Below are 20,148 nucleotides of genomic sequence, written 5' to 3'. Positions count from 1 at the left end.
GAAACATGGAGGAATTCGAAGTTGTTCAACGTTTCTTTTTCAAACGCATTTTCAAACTAGCTAGTTCAACTCCAAGGTATGCTATCCACGTAGAAACCGGTATAGCACAAATATTCCTAGGCAATTTAAAATCAAATGCGGGCTATATTGTTAAAGTTATGAATAGACCTGATACAAACCTGCACAAAAAAATAATGCAATACGCACTCCGAACTCAATTATCGCCTTTTAAAGAATGGTACGAATTGGCTAATCAGCATTGCTTTAATCTAAGTCTTAATAATACACCCCTAGCCGATTGTCAAAAAGTTTTCTATAAATGCATAGTAAAGATAGATGACTCTCTTTATTTACAGTGTTTGCATAGAGCTCAAACTTCTAGCACTAGACTCATATACAAAACACTAAACCACACACTCTACAGAAGTAATTATTTTAATTATTTTATCTATAAAGCAAATGAGCCTTATTTTTAATGCAAGAACTGAGATGCTGAACTTAAACTACAGCCACATAGAGTAGACCTTGATCCAAAATGTACTTTGTGCAACCGTAATGAAATTGAGGATGAGAGTTCTTAGCTGTTTGTCCAATGTTACAGGAAATTAGAAGGCTTTACTTTTCACAAAACATTCTAACACTTGAATATACAAAGCAACTCTTAAATGGTAATCTAGATTGGAAACCCCTATGCTCTTATATTAGTCATGCTTTAGGTTACCGTAACAGTTTTATATAGGTATTAATTACATATTTGATAATGCGTTCCAATTTCTCTTTTTTTTTGTTGTAATTTATTTAAATGTTTGAAGATATAATTCAATTTTTTTCTTTTTTTTAAATATTGTACTATAGAATTAAACAAAATGAATAAACAAACTACTATTTTTTAAATTTTTTAATGTATATACAACTCATAGTTTATAACTTTAACTTTTTCACTTAAAATGTAAACTCGAAATAAGTCAATTCAGACTGCAACATTTGCCATGCTTTTATTCTTAGCTATTAAAAGATTGTACATTTATCGAGAATAATAAATAATTTATAATAATAAATAATAATAATATAACTATCCAGTATGGGCCCTAGTACACATATGCTTTCACCGAAATTTTTTTGGTTTTCGAAAAAAATATTAAATCGTTTTGAATTTAAAAAAAATTAAAATTATACGTTTCAAGCACACACATGCTTCCACCGAAATTTTGGGAAATACTAACTTAAAAAAAAAAAAACTAAATTGTATTTACCCATTAATTTTTGGAAATGAGAGCTTCGGATTCTGTGTTTTGCTTTAAGTACATTGTTACAAAGGGGTTTCCGATAAAAGGTTTAGTTTTGAATAGCAAGCTTATTTAAGAAATTTCACTTTTGAAGGTGTATTCTTTTGGCATTTTACAAACTAAGTGCTATGACTAAAATGTGAACGATAAACTCTTTTACAACGCATTTAAATTGTTTAAATTCACCACAAAAATGAAGAGAATTTCGAAGTCATAATTAGCAGTTCACAATTTTCCAAACAATCTTTCCTGACCATGTTTTTCACGTGATTAACGACTTTTAGACTTATTTTTTGTGGCCACGTTGAAAATAAATAATGTCAATGGTAGACAATAGATTCAAGATGTTAATGATGAATTTGTAAAGTTATCAGGGACGTTTTCATACCCTCAAACGTGCGAATTTGTGATGGAAAAAATCTTTAAAAGATATGGTAAAATTTATCAAAATTCAGACCAGAACTAATTAATAAAATGAACAATTTTTTAAGAGGACTATGTTTAAAAAATAAATTATTACATATATATATTTAATTTTTGATCATGTTTTCTCTTTTTCTAAATTAAAACTGAATAAAGTAAGAATTGAAAAAAAAGGTTCGTTCGTAGATTATGGTCTTACTGTGTGTAGATCTTCGCAGATGGCGCTGTATTTGTTGAGACTAACTTTTTCAAAAGTAACAAATAACATAAAAATGATTACTAGGACGAGCAGAGAACTCAAAGAAATATCAGAGTTCATCTTGAGTTTTAAAATGACGTCATTCTAAAAATGAAAAATTCGAAAATAGTTCGAATAATAAATCTGTATACGCAGTAGGCTTTTAAATAATTACCTTTTATCTGCAGTGATTATACTTCGGATGTCCTATGTGTTGTTCATATTAATTTTTACTCTACTGCGGACGACTTTTTCAAGAAAACAATCCTATTGATTATAAAAATTATAAATTTAGTTGTCTGATAAAAATAATAATAAAACAATGCAAGATAATATTTATACTTTTGTTTTAATAAATACATATAAAGTGCATAATAAAACTTCTTAAAGTTTATTCCATTCAATTACTTTGAACATAATTGTATTTTTAAAGCTGAAAGCAATTAAGAAATATAATCGTTAACAAAAACAAAAAAAATACCTTGAAATATGAATTGATTTACTGTCGTCTTTTAATTGTTTAATTTCTGGAAGGTCATCACCGCTAGAATAAAGGGGATTTTAAACAACTTCAGTTGGGCTTTATTTTGCCGATTACGATACAAAATTTAACATCAGAGACTCATTTAAGAACTTTATTAATTTTTCGCTGTAACGCATAACGAACTAAGCTAAGCATAAATCAAGTGACAAATATTCCCAGCTAGAGTACCCGTGGCATGATGGTTAGTGTTGGACTGTCATGCCAGAGGGCCTGGGTTCAATACTACCAATACCAATTAAAAGGGTTCGTCATAGAAATTGTTGGTCCCCTCCAACCCTGAAATGACTCGGACACAGGAGTGGTTGAAAGTCGTAAGTCACTAGACCCTGGTTCTCTACGGCCTGTTGCGTCACCTTCAGATTCCATACGTCCGTACATTCGCGACGTTTGTTTCGTCTTTCATAGCTCAAGAACCAGTAAAGATATCTTCTTCAAATAAATTTTGCTATACTGATAATAATGGAGAGAGATGCAGTTAGGGCTTCCATAGCAGTTTATAAAAACGGTGAACATTTTGGTTAACCCTAAATATCTTACGAACCAATGACGCTAGAGACTTGAATTAAATTTTATATTATATATTGTAACGCGATACCAAACAAGTATATTTTTTGAAAAAAAAATTCAACTAACGGTTTTTTTTTTATAAAAAAAGAAACTGAAAAAAATCTTTCATCTCGAAAATTTTACGAATGAAAAATGACAAAAATCCAAAACAATTTTGTGCAATGAAAAATAACGTTTTTAAAATTTGGTAAAATTTGGAGAAAAATCAAATTGAAAGTTTTTTTATAAAAAATAAAAACTTAAAAAAGACTTCAAAACTTTGAGATATGCCTTTAAACTACTTTTATTTTTTTTTAAAATATTGTTGTCAACATTCAGTCAAATTTTGAGAAAAATCGAATTGACAGTTTTTTACAAAAAAAACAACCTACTAAAAGTTAGTAAAAATTTCCTTTTGAATATACTAGCTTTAAAAAAATTACAAATGTTGTCTTCAAACTTTGTTTATTGCACTGAAAATACTGTTGCATTCAGTAGTTTTTTTTTTTAATAAAAATCCAACATTCTACAAAAACCAGTGCGCAAATTTGGTAAAAATTGATGTTTGTAAAAATTTAAGAAATGCTACTAAAGTTGGTACTTTAAAAATTTTTAAGAATAATTCAACTGACAATTTTTTTAACCCAACACGAAAACCTACAAACTTTTAAGCAAGACAAATCGACAGACAGGATGGGAAGTTATCAGTGTGGATCGCATCCCAGCATCTTTTTTTTTATTTCAGCGACTACGAAAACTGATTCTGATGTGTCGTGTATCGTTGGAACTTTAAAACTACTGCTTTTTGGCCCAGAGCTCCCCACACTCTCCAAAAATATCACACTTTGATCCTTTTCAATGAAATTTCATCGGTGGCTTATTTTTTATTTGTTTTGTTGGTTATTTTCCCAAAATACGTTTGCATCATGTTATTTTCTTTACTTTAAGTTTAAAGATAACCAAATTAAAATATTTCTGTTTGCTTATTTTAATGATTATCTTATTACGATATACTTTATCAAGGAAACGTATATTTTGTTTCTGTTTTACTTTTTAATTGCGCCTTTAACCTAGATTCGTTCAGTACCTTATAGGTCTAAGGTTTAAGTGTATATAATTTTAAAACAAATAAATTCGAATACATACAAAATTTCATACATTATTTTGTATGTATATAAGTATATTGTAAAATTCACTTATCATTAAATTGTTTAAATCACAGATCAGCTTATAGCTCATTGAACTCGTGCCAGTTGTCTTCTACAACAATTGATAAAAAAAAGAGCAAACAATTTTGGTCGCTTTATAGGGCACACGTTCCCGTTTAAAAATATGCATGCAAGAAGTTTTTTGACGTACAAATACAATGCAATCTCATTAGTTAAATATCTCAGCGTATATTTGTTGTAATGTCTCATTAACTCAAATGACAAAGTGACATTATTTCTGTCATATATGATTTGTTATTGAATTCTTTTGTGAGATACAATTTTTGTTCTCAATAACTACGTTTTAGTAATGTTTTATTTTGAAGGAATGAATTTAAGGTACCAGTTATAGCTTTCATTATTTTTCATCATTGAAAACAAACATTGGAATTTTTTTGGCATGTCGTTTATAGCTATCATTTAAAATGTCTGTCATTGAAAAAAATTTCCTGATTGAAATCCACCAAAAAACTTTTACTGACAGAGATCTGTCATTGGAATATTGTAAAGTTGGAACACAAATCAGTAGAACGATTCATTTCACTTTTGAACATAAAAGTATCAGCTTTTCAGGAAAATGAATTGGAAAATAGAAAAATACATTTTTAGAATTTTAGAATTTTATTAATCATGATTAGCTAACATAATATAGCTTTAAAGTGTACAGCAGCTACGGCATTTTGTATCACAATAAATATAAGTTAAAATGTTTAAACATCAAATTACAAAAAGAAAGAAAGAGAATAATAATAACAAAAATATTAATACGAGTAAGAATAGGTACTTATACAATTTTATAAAAAGATGAATTTAAAAAATGTATTATTAATTGTTTTAATTGTAATTAATTGCTAAGGTACAGTTTTAATTCATTTTTTAATTTCTTTGAGCAATTTAAACTTCTTATTTCACGTGGTAACGAATTCCACATTCGTGAGGAGTTTACAAAAAACTGGCGTTCAGATGTAGCACAACAAAAACGCGGGACCAAAACTTGAGCGGAACGATTTGAGTTTAGGAATCTTATCTCATTATAAAGGTATTCAGGTTGTCGGGTTTGAAGAATATCAGAGAAAAAGTTAAAGTTCGATATTTTAGAAAATTTGTAAATGTCATTCCGAGAAATTGAATCACGTAATTGGATATTCGATCAAAACGTCTAAGTCCATAAACATAACGAACAGCACAGTTAAAGACGACACTAAGTTTTCTTTTGCTTTCGAAGTCAAGTTTGCAGAAAATTTCGCAACCGTAAGTGATTAAAGGCAGAAACAACGTTTTTATTAAAAGAACTCTGATTTTTATTGGAATTAAATATTGAGATGGCCAAAGCATGCGAAGGACACTATAACACTTACCCACAGTTCTATTGATATGGTCCTCCCAAGTCAGGGTCATATTGAACAAAACACCGAGGTTTACAGCTTTGTCGACATACATGATGGCATTTTCTTTGAGAGCAACTTGAGGAAAATATGACACATCCATCTTATTCCTAGCGATGACGATGCATTTCGATTTTATCGGGTTAAGTAGCAAGCAATTTTCAATTGACCATTGATCGATTCTTTTTAAATCTTCATTAATACATGCAACGTAGTGTTCAATCATCCCTAAGGGACAACTTAGGTAGAGCTGAGTGTCGTCGGCATACATGCGAATGGAACAATTTTTTACAATACTAGGCAACTCGTTCACATACATTGAAAAGAACAAGGGGCCTAGTATTGACCCTTGTGGAACACCATTCGCAACAGGTAAGAAGATCGATTTTTGTTGATTATGTTCAACCGTCTGTTCACGTTCTGTTAAATAAGAAAACAATAGATCGACTGCAGAGGAGGAAAAATTGAAATAATTTGAGAGCTTAAGGCAAAGAATGTTGTGATTTACCATGTCGAAGGCCTTAGAAAAATCGAGAAGAATTAGGAAAGTAACGTTGTCCATATCAACTGCTTTTCTAATATCCTCAGAAACACTTAACAAGGCAGTCAAGCAGCTATTTTTCTTTCGAAAGCCAGATTGTCTTGAGGTCAATAAGTCAAACCGTGATAGAAACTCGTTTATTTGCTTTTGAAGTATTCTCTCGAAAACTTTCGACAAAAAAGGCAATATAGATATAGGTCTAAACTCATCTCCTTTGGAATTTTTTGGTATAGGAATAACCTTTGCTTTTTTCCATAGAGAAGGAAACTCACGTGTTCTTAAAATGGAGTTAAAAATGAGTGTGATGAATGGTAGCAAGGTAGGGAGAACAATTTTTAAAAACTTAGGGTGCATCTTATCGAGTCCTACAGCGTTAGATTTTATCGATAGAAGGGCCTCAACTACATCCTCCGGGGTAATGGGAGAGAAGTCGAAAAGGGGTGTATTAGGCCTAGCATTTGATATAATATTAACCCGGTCTGGAAAATGCGAGGTGCCTGTCGTGCTTGAGACGAGAAAAACAAATGCGCAATTACACTTTTTTTCTCAAATAAATTCTTTGTGCGATTTTCGATCGATCAGTATATAATTTGTATTTCTAATCAAATGGAAACACGTTCAAATATCGATTCAAAAATTTTTCTGGATCGATTTCAATGATAGCTATAACTGGCGCCAAAGTAAATTGTTTGTATTTAATTGACGGTATACAACAAAGATGCTGCAGTAACTCTTAAAAAAATATACAAGCCTTGTTTTTTGGTAAGTCAATACGCTAAATCGCAAAACTTAGACGGAAAACAAAACCAACAGGCTTGTGAACAAAAATAAGTTAGTAGTCAGTTGAAATCTTTTAGTGAAGGTAGAGGTTCGGATTGTAAAATGTAGGAGGCAACTAGGTGGTGTCAAACGAAATTAATATTAAGGGTGTGTTTGTTGATATTGATTCTACTTTGTGTTTCGTCTGAATTAGACTCAATACATGATGGTTCGCCAAAACTTTTTTGTTATTTTCACATTGATTTATAACTTAATCTATACGTAATTATTATGAAACTTGAGAGTTTGTTTGTTTGTGTGTTTGATTGTTTGAGCTCGCTTATGTCAGGAACTACTTGTTCAATTTGAAAGATTCTTTCAGTTTAGATAACCCATTTATTGATGAAGTCTATAGCCTATAAAACATCACGCTAGCTCTAATACAAAAGGAGCACCAATTAAGAATGTTTCCAAATCGGAGATGTTCCCTTTTTAGTGCTTTAACTGCGTGCGTCAATTATCAAAAAACAAATAGAGCACCAAGTTTCACCTAAACTTTTCCAATTTCAATCAAGGAACAGTCCAAAGAGAATCAGCATCGATTAGGTTTTGGGTGAACCTTATCAGACTTTTATTCCGAAAAGGAACTCAAATCACACGCAAAATATGTTTTCTGAACACATCCATACACATGAGGTAGCTTAAATGCTCTGTCAAAAACGCAAGTGATACCAAACATGCAAAATAAATTAAACGTGAGTATAGCATTCAATTGGTAACTTGTATTACTGCTCCAATTATATGTTACCAAAAAAAACGGGACTACAGATTTAATTATGCGGGATGTACGGCTAAACTACAGAAAAAAATAATAAAAGAAGAACAATCACAAGTAAAAAGATATTTTACGTCATGAAACTATTTCGATTTACTGGAACATTAATTTTGAGATTCTTCTCTATGTTAATATGTTCATCTAATCCTTCTCGACTGTTCCCTAACTAATTTAAATGACTCAAAATTAAAAGAATTTCTACTAGGAATTCTAGAAATGCCATGAAGTTGAAATAGTAACCTCAATTTGAAAAAAGATATAATGCATTTGTAATGTAAGCCTGTATACCTAGATATTTTTATAATTTTTATAGACGTAAAACTAGAACTATTTTCCCATAATGTAAAAATAGCTTTCTTGGCAAACAGACTGTTATTTGCACTTACGTTCGAAGGTAATTGCAACTCTTCAGACATAAATATAAATACTCAAGTGAAAATGTTTTATTTATAATGCACTTTTAAATCAATAAAACAAAATATTATGAATAAACAAAACTAAAATAAATGAAGGGCAGCTTTATTTAACTATATTAATTAAAAAAAATACTATTTTTTAACATAGTTTTTCATTTTTATGGTTAAAAGCTTTTTAGCATTTCCCTAAACATTCGAAAAATTATTTCGATATGTATGTTTTACATATGAAGTGGTTTTTTTGACGCCTGGTTATCAAGAAGAAATGAAAAGGATATTATTGCACCCACTAAAAGTTTCCTTCAATAAATTAATTGACCATTATGAAATGCAAAACCAAACTCTGAACAAATCAAGTGACAGCTGGCAAGAAGACCAAATCCGAAAAAAGTATTGCCAGAATGAAAACCAGACACAATAAAAGAATGAGCCTAATCACTAAAGCCTGAAGACTTAATTTTGTATCCCAAATAAGGTTATTTGTCTTTTATTGAATGCCAAATTCCAAAGATTAAGAAGAAATCAGTAAATCTGGGTTTTTGTGAACACAAAGTACTACAGCAGCAATATTTTTAATGGTATTTGAGTGACGCACACAATCGATTGATTCCTCACATCACTTATTTGCTCTAATAGTTGACATTTTCCAACCAGTTTAACTATTGAAGGTGTTTCACGACGGTCCAAAAATGATTAAGATTTACACTGCAAAATCTCCAATAATAATCTCCAATTTTTGTATTGAATTTTAATGATATCCAAAACGTTTTTAAAGTGTGTATAATTTCATTTTTTAGTAATGGCGTAGGTTTTATTTGCCAAATGGCAAGAAATGGCAGCTTTAAAAGTGACAGCTGCCCAAATGACAGGATATTTAAAATAAAACCCTATATTACCCCATACTTATTTCAAATATATTTGCACGTAATGTACTAAGAATGTTTGCCTTCCTCATTTTACAGAAATTATATTTACATACCAACAAATTTTAAGCATGTTTACACTTAAAATATTTATTTAAAAAATTTAATATATTTTTCTTTGTTTACAGTTGTGATAATGTGTGCTGATCCGAAGTCTATTCGACAAATATTATTAACGGCTGATGAGCTGAACATGATCGACAGTGGAGAATATGTATTCATAAATATTGAGCTCTTTTCTAGGTGAGTTTTTCATTTGAGTTAAATATTTTTGTTTCCAATATTTTGTTTTATTTTGTGAAGATGAGGAAAAAGTATTTACAAATTGATCGGTTGTCGACAGAATAATACTGTTATTTATAAGACACTAATTTTAGATTGTTTACTTTAAAATGCCAAGTTTTTTTTTTAATATGGTTTAAAAAGTTTTAAAGCACGTTTCTTGTCTTTTCATTAGTCAAGAAAACGTAAATATAGCGTAGTAAGCGTGTTTTTTTGGACGGCTGGTTTTTAATCTGGCAATACTTTTTTCAAAGTTGATGTTTTTGATGACAATAATTGTCTGTGGTTATCCAAATTAAATATTAATAATTTTATTTGTTTTTACAAAACTTAAGGCCTACTTGCACTTGACACTTTGCATTTCAAAATTTCAGGAACTTTAACCAGTCACTATGTATCCTCGAAATTGACTTCTATTCCACCGCAGTAAAAATTCTGGTCATTTATTTATTTAATACGTTAATTATCTAACGTTAATTCAAACTTATAGCTATTTACATAATTTTTAATTTAAAATTTTAATTAATATAGAAATAAATAAATACTTTAACAAATTAAAAAAGCTTTCTTTAAATTGTTTACTTTTAACATTGTCATTAACAGATGAAATTAAATTATAAAATTTATTGAAGACTGAAATCAATTGATTTAAAGGGCTATTCATACCATAGTTGGTTCTGCTAGTTTGACTATAGCTAAAATTTAGACGATTCAGAGCTGTTGCGGATATAATAGAACCATTAATTAATTTTAAAATAAAACAAAATTGGAGAAAGTGTAGGGAGGTTTATTAGCAAAAGTCTCTGAGAATAAGGAGGTGGTGTAAATATTTGGGAAAACGGAAGAAAACGAAGACAAAAACGCATAAATCTTTTTTGGATACTTTCAAGTCTGTCAATATGGACTGAATAGTATGGTGCCCATATAACACAGCCGTATTCAAGTATTGGCCTTACAAATTATACATAAAGAAGTTTTAAGACGTATGGGTCATGAAAGTCACGAGAAAAACGTTTAATAAAACCTAGAATTTTGTTAGCTTTTTTAACTATAAAGTTATAATGGTCACAGAACGTTAATTTACTGTCAAGAATAACACTTAAATCAGAGAAAACGGAAAGCTTACAAAGGGAGGAAGAATCTAATAAATAGTTATAATCTATAATTGTTTTTTTGCGTGTAAAACACATAGTTTTACATTTGTCAATATTCAATAAAAGTCGGTTTGTATTGCACCATTCCCTAAAACTATGAAGATCTTCTTGAAGCTGTGAGCAGTCATTAATTGAACTAATAGATTTGAAAATTTTAATGTCATCAGCGTATATTAAAACGGAGGAGTTTTTTATAACGGATGTTATGTCATTTATATATAAGATAAATAATAAAGGACCTAAATGGCTACCCTGTGGAACACCAGAGTTGACGTAAAATTGGTCGGAGAATTAATTTCTGAATATAACGCTATAACTTCTGTTCTTGAGATAAGACGAGATCCACGTCAAGAATTTGTCGTTAAACCCTAAGGCCTTAAGTTTATGGACTAAAGTCTTGTGACACAATTTGTCAAAGGCTTTGCTGAAATCTGTGAATACGCAATCTACTTGTTTACGATCTTCGAAAGAGTCAAGGCAGAAAGAAGTGAAGTGAAGTAGGTTTGTAATTGTTGATTTATTCTGGACGAAACCATGTTGATTTTCACATACAATTGAATTACAATTAAAGGATAACATCTTACAGATAATGGACTCAAATAGTTTGGGAATAACGGAAAGTTTGGCAATCGGCCGGTAATTCGTTATTTCGTTCTTAGACCCTTTTTTATGAATCGGAGTTATAAATGCACTTTTCCATAATAGTGGGAAAACTGAGCTTCGAAGAGATTCATTGAACAAAACAAACAGAGGGTACGATAAATGAGACACACATTTTTTTAAAACACATGATGGTACTCCATCAGGGCCAGGGTGAAAACAGTCATCAAGTTCTGAGACACAACGAACAATTGAATCCTCACATATTGTCAAGTCAAGTGAGTTAAGGTGAGAATAATTTTGGGCTGGAAAGAACGAATCGGGAATTTGAAAAGAAGGAGGCACGTCGAAAGCATCTTTGAAGAAATTAGCAAACATATTTGAAATTATTTGGGAGTCATGACTTGTTGTGCTATTAAAAGGAGTTTGGGTAACCGTCAGTTTTTCTTTTACTTTTCACGAAATCCCAGAAGTTTTTTGAGGTCTGTTTCAATTCATTTTCAATTTTTATAATATAGTCAGAGTATAGAATATTGGAGTAGTCAATGAAAATATTTTTAAGCTCGGAGTAAATCCTGAAGTCTTCTTCTGCTCTAGTTTTACTAAATTTTAGCCATGCCTTATTTCTTTTATTTTTTAAGTTTTTAAATTCAGTGTCAAACCATGGTGGAGTTTTAGATTTATAGCGAGATTTCCGTAATGGCGTAATTTCATAAAAACAGTTAAAAATAATACTATACAAATTTAGACCGTTGATTCCAGTCAACATTACACAATAAGTTAGTTTGTTCATTAAAGTTACATTTTTTAAAATTGAATTCAAGTTTTTCATTTGATGTATTAGGGATATTGAACACATTTATATTCAGTGATATATTTAAAGCTGGTTGGTGACGGTCTTCTTCTACTAGTTTAACATCGGCTGGAGATACAGATACGTCAGTATTTATCGTGTCGGAGAAAAATATTAGGTCCAAATATTTGTTGTATTGATTGGCAACTCCATTAAATTGAACAAGTCCACAAGAAGCTAAACCATCAATAATTGTGAATTCATTGGTGCTCGTTGGACTGATAGGTGTAAAATAGTTGAAATCTGATGATTTTGTCCAGTTGAGGTTCGGAAGATTGAAATCACCTACAATGAGCAGTTCATCATTAGGTTCCATTTGGTCGTGGATCTTCTCAGTTAAATGCATGCAATTTTCATAGACAAAACTAGAAGATCTTGGAGGTATGTATACTGAGATGATAAAGAGATAACCTGTTTCCAATTTGATTTTAATACATAGCATTTCGACGTCAGAAAGATCAAAAGTATCAACCAAAGTGCATATAAGGTAGTTTTTTACCGCGAATAGTATTCCACCACCGACTGTCTCCGAGTCGCTCGATTGGTGCCTATCTCGTCTAAAAACTTGGTAAGTTGAGTCAAAGAGTTCGGTATCTATGAAGGAATTATTTAGCCATGTTTCTGTAAGAGTAATTATGTCATGTTGTAGATTGTTAATATTTTTATAGATCGTATTGATCTTTGTCCTTAGGCCATTGACGTTTTGGTAATAAATCAAAACTGGTTGAATCTGCCTCTTCGATAATAATGCATTGTCCGGGTCTCTTGAAAAGGGTTAAATGATGACGACTTAATATTATTATTTTGTTTATTCTCGAATTCGTGTATTATGATCCCTTTCGGCCAAAGCGATGTTGAGTTTAGAAGGTGGAAGAAGGTCACTTGGGAAAAAAGATACATTACGTCATCCTCGGTTCAAATGATACTAACTATTTAAGCTTGATTAAAAAAGCTTATTTGTTGTTGTTAATACCAGAGTGGCATGAGTCCTCCTGTATTTGAGACCGTAAACAATTGTATAGCATACTTCTTCATTCACCAAACCGGATAGTATCCGTCCTGTTGATCGGAAGAGGTTTCTAACTTTGGCAAAACCACTGCATGAGCTTGTAAGCTTTTTCATCTTTTCTTCTTTACATGTCTCTTTCCGACTGGATAGAAAACATAATTTTTCAAGCCCGTCCCCTAAAACGGTGCATTCCCTCCCCCACTAACTATTTCCAATTCTCAGTTACAACTCATCTTTCTAAGGTATTGCATATATAATCAGCTTAAGAAATATCTCGAAGAACCAAAGCTTCTTAATGAACGACAGTATTTATCGTAGCAGTTAGTCCGCCGTAAATATGATGGTTTTTCTAACCAGAAGTTAAATTATTGCATTTGATATTTCAAAAGCATTTGGTAGAGTTTGACACCAAGCCCTTTTATCAAAAAATGCGTGCTTTTAGTAATGGTGAATGTCTTCTTTGTTGGATTAAAAACTACCTTCTAACTGTTCAATACAAGTTGTATTGGATGATTTCAAGTCTAAAATTCATGAAATAAATAAATAAAGCACGTATTTCCGATAAGAGAGCCTGATGCCGAACCGTATCAAATGCTTTTGAAATATCAAGTGAAATAATCTTACTTTCTCCAAAGCGATGTAAGTAGTAGTTTCAGTACTCGATCTATGTATCATAGGAATGATTACTTTATCGACATAACCAAAAATGCTGCTAGGTGCTCAGGATTCCTCCGACGACGATGGTGCAAGAAATTTGTCACGCCTTCTGATATGGCTATAATTTACAAAGCCTTCATTCGTCAATAACTCGCACATTTGGGTAGGTGCCCCTGACAGAAGTATTAGATTTTTGGAAATAATCCAAAAAATAGCTTTAAAAATGATAGACGATAGAGCTATAAACGAAACATTTACATCACTCGAACACCGCCGGCCGCCGCTGACAGGCTTACACCTGTAAAATTGGCAGACCTTCTGGTTTATGTTTATTGGTCTAGACCAGATGAATAATCACCTCATTTAACATAATAAATCATTTTTGTTTGTTAAGACCGCATTCTTGCCGGAAGGCATGCATGACGAATTGATTGACATATTATTGCTGCATGTCTCACTATCCCATATATTAAAATATCGATCACGACTTTATATGTAAATATAGAAGGAAAACTAAAATAAAGTCTTAAGATTTTGATCTCTCAAAGACTGTGTGTTTAATGATTAAGTGCTGTTTACACTTAAGTTATAATTAACTCTGATTTTTCCTATAAAAAGCTCATTAAGTCACTCTATCATAGAATGAAGTAAACTTATGCCTTCTTATAATTTTGCAAGTCCATTAACTTATCATCACGATCTCATAATACTATATAATTTGTACATGTCTCAAGCCAAGGCATCAGAGGTTAGGTGCACCTGCAATGCTCTACCCAGTATATTGTTCTTGTTTAATTGAAATTCCACCCACCTCACATCAGGGTATCGGCTTAGGAATTTATTGCATTACACAAATGATTTAAACGCTAAGAAGAAGACATAAAGCTCACATTTCCAAGATATATGCATAAAACAAAAATTAAATTATAAATCAAAATCAAATCTCCGGACAGAACTCAATGAACTGTCAGCAGTCAGTACAGTCAGAGTCAGTTCAAAGTCGAATTAGTAATGTTTGATTTGTATTTTATTTTTATTCAAACTTTTTCCTGTGACATTTTTGTGTGTATTTTTAGTCTGACATTTTAAGTTGTTTCTTTTGTTTTGCATACGTTAACGTTTCGATTATTTTGATAAATATTTGTTTTGGTTTTCTTTTTTGTCCTAGAGTTCCACATGTTCTGTCACAGCCATGGTATGATGAAAATGACACCGATGAAAACAACGCAAGGGCACGAAATGCTTATACAGCTCTACTGACAGTTACACCAAAACAGCCCGACAATGAGGACTATATAAGGGTGTCAAATGAGGTAAGCTTTATTTCTAAATGCATACGTTTTTTGATGAGAGCTTATTTTTTTAGACATTTGTAAAAAGGGGGTGCGGTAATCATGAATGATAGTTTTAAAAGACATCAACGTCAAATGAAAATAGAGGCTTAAATTGAAAATTATTATCAAAGCTTTACGTTTAGATAGGCATCTATTAGATTCAATGTGCGTTAGGACTTAAATAAACATCTAATACATAAGTAATGGATGGGCACACATTTTTTGAAAAATAGGGATTTAAAGTTTTTTTTTTAAAGGTTTCGATGAGGAAACGCCAAAGGAATAAAAGGAACACTAAAAATATCTTTAAAGCAAATAAAAAACATAATTTTTACAAAAGTATATAGAAAGGGGAAAAACCAAATAATGTGTCTTGTTATAAAATGATAACTTAAACTTTGTCTCTTAACAATATTGGCTTGATTTCTATCTATCTGCGATTAGAGGTTTTTTTTTTTATAATTAGCAAACACTAAAAGGGTTTTTATACCTTTAATATGCCAAAGATACAGTGTGAGCATTAGGAAAAGAGGGAAGGGTTGGATAGGAGGTGTCGGTGTACATTGGTTTTAAATTTCTGAACATTGCAATGACAGGGAAAGATAGAGCGTGGCAAGGCGTTTCACATTCGCGTAGTACGGCTAAAAAAAGAATCTCTGTACTTCATAGTACGTCCGAAGTTGGGCTCAAGGGTAAACTGATGGGCATTCCTAGAAGCGCGGGTATTACGGTTAAATTGTTTAAGGGGAGGAATGTAACTGGCTATTTCACTAGAGCATAGTACGTTAAAATAACGGTAAAAAAGGGTGAGGCAAGAAACCTTTCGTCGATTTTCGAGTGATGTAAACGAGTTGATGATGTTTATGTCACCAATCATTTTAAAAGCTCTTTTTTGAATACTGTCCAAAAGGCTTAAATAAGTTACTGGAGCACCAGCCCAGAGATGAGAGTTATATTCAAGTTTCGGACGTATATAGGTTTTGTAGATTGTAGCCAGATCAGACGGAGAGAAAAATTTCTTGCAACGTCTCAAAAAACCTAGACATCTTGCGGCATTTTTGACAACATCGCGTATGTGATCGCTCCACAAAAGGTGGTTGCTGATGCACATTCCGAGGATGTCAAGATTTTCTGTTTCGTTGATGCAAGTGCCACTTATAGATAGTGGCAAAGACGGTTTATCTCGCTTTAACGAAGCAAGACAGCATTGCGTTTTGGAAGCATTAAATTCCACACGATTTTTTATTCCCCATTGTACAATGCTGTGTAGGTCGGAATTTAATGAGCTAATCATATTTTGCCGTTGCAGTTCCACTTTCGAAGAGGAGGGTTGTGAGTCTGGAAACGAATATGAAAAGCTAAGAGTGCTATCGTCAGCGAAACAATGTATTGGATTAGAAGTAGCAGACAGGAGATCATTTATAAAAATGATGAAGAGGGTCGGAGACAAAACGGAGCCCTGGGGCACACCACCGTTTATTTTATGAGTTTCAGACTTGAATCCGTCCAAAACAACTTGTATTGAACGGTTCGAAAGAAAATTTCTAATCCAACGAAGAAGAGATTCGTCGATACCGAAAGCACGCATTTTCGATAAGAGAGCAAGATGCCAAACTTTATTAAATGCCTTTGAAATATCAAGTGCAATAATCTTACTTTCTCCAAAACGATGTAAAGATCTGTTCCACTGTTCGGTAAGATGAACCATGAGATCACCAGTGGACCTATTGCTACGAAAGCCGTATTGGTCATTAAGAAGCTTCCGTTCCTCAAGATATTTCTTAAGCTGATAATTAATCAGCGTTTCCATGACCTTAGAAAGAAGGGGCGTTAGTGCTATCGGTCGGTAATTTGTAGGAGAAGAAGATTCGCCTTTTTTTGGAATTGGCTGAACAAATGCAGTTTTCCAACTACTTGGAACGAACCCAGAAGAATAGGATAGATGGAAAAGCTTACGCAGTGGTTTTGCTAGCGTGGAAGAACACCTCTTCAGAATAATAGCAAGATACCATCTGGGCCAGCGGATTTATGAATGTTGAGATCTTTAAGAACTCTCGCCACAGTTCGAGTACGAAAAAAGATTGGTCCCATAGAATCATTTACGCGTTCAAGAACTGGAGGAGTCATGACACTATCTGATAAGGTGGAATTTTCGGCGAACTGCCTTGCAAATAAGTTAGCTTTATCAATAGAGCTAACTAAAGGAGTGTCATTGACAACAAGCGTAGGAACCGAGGAAGAGGAAGAATTCCTCATGTTTTTTACAAATGACCAAAAATTCTTACTGCCTTTGGGACATTGCAGTATTTTTCGCCGTAATTTTTGGTCATGTAAAAATTTGGTCCTTCGAATATAGGCGTTGCAGGCCTTCCTGGCTTGCTTAAACTTTTTCCGGTTTTCCTCAGTTGGGTTGGCTTTAAAACACCGGAAGCTCACCTCTTTCTCCTTGATAACCTCTTTGCAGCTCGAATCGAACCATGATTTATCCTTGGGTTTAATACTTTTAACCCTATTCGGGATAAAAGTTTCCATTCCCAAATGAATAATACTAGAAATCATATCTGCACTGGAGTCTACGTCGCTATCGAGGAAGCATAGCGACCAGTTAAAGATCCTGAAAAAATTATTGAGACCGTCCCTGTTGGCTTCCTCGTACTGCCAAACGGTTCCCTTTGGAGCTCTTTCTTTAACTGGATTTGTTTGACACGAGAAATTAGCGGATATAATACTATGGTCCGATGTGCCTAGAGGCGTCAATACACTGATTGTGTACTTATCAGGATCAGAAGTGAGAAACAAGTCAAGGGTATTTTCTGCTCGGCCGTTAACGTCTGATATTCGAGTAGGCTCATTGACAAGCTGAGTAAGATGGTTAAACTCACCAAAAATCTCAGCACACATTCCTGCGGGCGTTGTCTGGCCCGAATAACGAAGCCACGAAGAATTGTGAGAATCTGAGAATTTGAAACTTTGTCCAGGTTTTGGCAAAACAATAGTGAATGATATGCTTATTCACGGAAAGTTTTAACCACATGAAATTAAAAAGGTAGTTGGTACAATGACCATATTGTGGTAAAAGTTGATATGAAACATTATTCCTAATATATATGGCGAGACCATGGTGTGAGAAGAATAATGGCACTAAGCAATACCCATGAATAAAAAATTCAGCAGGATCGGAATCTTCACCTACTTGGGTTTCACTCAATGCCAAAACAGCTGGTCTGTTAGAATTGATGTGGATGTATACATCAATCTCGTGATGAATAGGCTATCAATATGGATTTTTAGATTGCTTATTGAACGACGCATACCTTAATTGAGATAGCTGTCAAAAAATTTAAACAAAATTTAGCTGTTCACAAAAAGGAGACAAACATTTCAGGATCAACTATTCTTTAACACGTAAAACACTAAGAAAAAGATATACGGATACCTTATTTTTCCAAGATTGAACGCAGCCCATGTGTCAAACCAAATATGGGATTTTTCAATAGGGACTTGACAGTTCTGAATTTAATATGTGAAAGAACCCTTTCACTAATCATCGAACTGTCATTGTCAATATATATTTAGTAAATTCAACATTTCCATCATGATAAAGTATACAAACGAGCAGCGTCTTCAAATTATAATTATACTTTCTACCGAAAAATTGAAGACGCTGACTGAAACTTTAAGAGCGTTTATATTATTTTATATTTGGCTCAATGGATTCGTAGAAAAAATTCCCTCAAAGCTCAAATTGACTGCAACAGATACAACAAATTACAATGTCACAAATAACACGTCCATTTATCTTATTGTTTCCTTCTCAAACATTTAATTGCCACACTTTAATAAAGACACATACATTTTAATGCAAATATTTTGCAGACTAATGGCAACTCATTTATTTTATGGCAACTATACGTCAATTTGACAGATAGACTTCTTAAAACTACTCGTGCATATCATAATAATTTTGTCTTTTATTTAGTTTCTGTCACTCTTTAACAGATCAATGAATTATTATTCTGTTAAAAGTAATTATATTTTAACTTTTTTATAAACTGCCTCTTTGAACAAGTTCTCGTTTCACTATTTTTATAGCATGTGTATGTCATGTTGTTTAATTTTATATCTGTATCTACTATAAAGAGAAAAACAGAGATTATTTTTATTTAACGATAGAATAAAATTATCTTTATACTAAAAATATTTTGTAGCTTTTAAAAATTATGACAAATATAACTTCCCTACATTTGTATTGTATGAGTATGTACTAATGTGATTAGATTAAAACAAGTATTTTTATAGCAGCACAAGACTTCATCCGTTTGAAGATAAAATTTAACTATCACTCTTTTTCAGAGGTCTAGAGCCTACCCCTACTTGTACTTCAGGTATAGCACTAAAATAAAAAATATTTACTGGTCGGCTGACATCACAATGGATATCAATTGTGATTGTAAAAAAGTATTTCTCCTTGATCACTGCCAGATTTAGATTGCAATAATTACATTTATTATATAATGAGAAATGCATTTCTAAAGATGTATAAAGTGATTATAATCCAAATAAACGTCATAATAAAATACATAGAAAACATAGAACGACAAAATTGTATTTTATTACTGCATTCTATTGGGAAATTAACATGAAGTTATAAAATAATGAATTATAGCAAAAAGACTTATTTTAATTATTATTATTATTATTGAACAATAAATTTTGTACCTGCCCTTTAAAGCAAAACGTAGAATAAACATTGCACGTTACATTGCTTCAAACGTCACAATTTACGAATTTAAAATTTTACAGAATATATTTTTGGGGATCGGCCAAAAAAGATAAGCATAAATTTTGAAATAGGCTTAACTTTCCGCACAAGATCTCGAAAACTAATTGAGAAAAACTTATAGAGAAATAACACGAAAGGGAAGCTTTACTTCAAACAATTTTAGAAATGTCAAATATTTCATTTTCTATCCGATAGAAATCTTCAAAAGAAACTCGGTAAGAATCGGAATCGAGTATTATAGAAATCTTGACGGACTAAGACCACCGGTTAATAGGACCAATATATGAAAGATCGAAACTTTATTCTTTTTCTTAAATTATATTTCACTTTAGGGGAAGTTTATAGTTATATTACTTTCCCATAGCTTTTAGA

General features: G+C 32.1%; 1 protein-coding gene across 5 annotated transcripts in view; it reads left to right on the top strand.

Annotated features, from left to right (window-relative positions):
• The window catches only part of LOC129947544 (atrial natriuretic peptide receptor 1), a 265,818-nt gene that overhangs the window by 227,979 nt on the left and 17,691 nt on the right, over positions 1-20,148 (top strand). For all 5 annotated transcript variants that reach the window (XM_056058145.1, XM_056058178.1, XM_056058153.1 and 2 more), the window contains 2 exons: positions 9,233-9,347; positions 14,828-14,972. In XM_056058145.1, the coding sequence (XP_055914120.1) occupies positions 9,233-9,347; positions 14,828-14,972 (260 nt within the window). The remainder of the gene's footprint in view (positions 1-9,232; positions 9,348-14,827; positions 14,973-20,148) is intronic.

This window comes from Eupeodes corollae, chromosome 1 (genome assembly GCF_945859685.1).
Source record: "Eupeodes corollae chromosome 1, idEupCoro1.1, whole genome shotgun sequence".
Lineage (NCBI taxonomy): Eukaryota > Metazoa > Arthropoda > Insecta > Diptera > Syrphidae > Eupeodes > Eupeodes corollae.
This window is presented reverse-complemented; position numbering and strand designations above follow the sequence as displayed.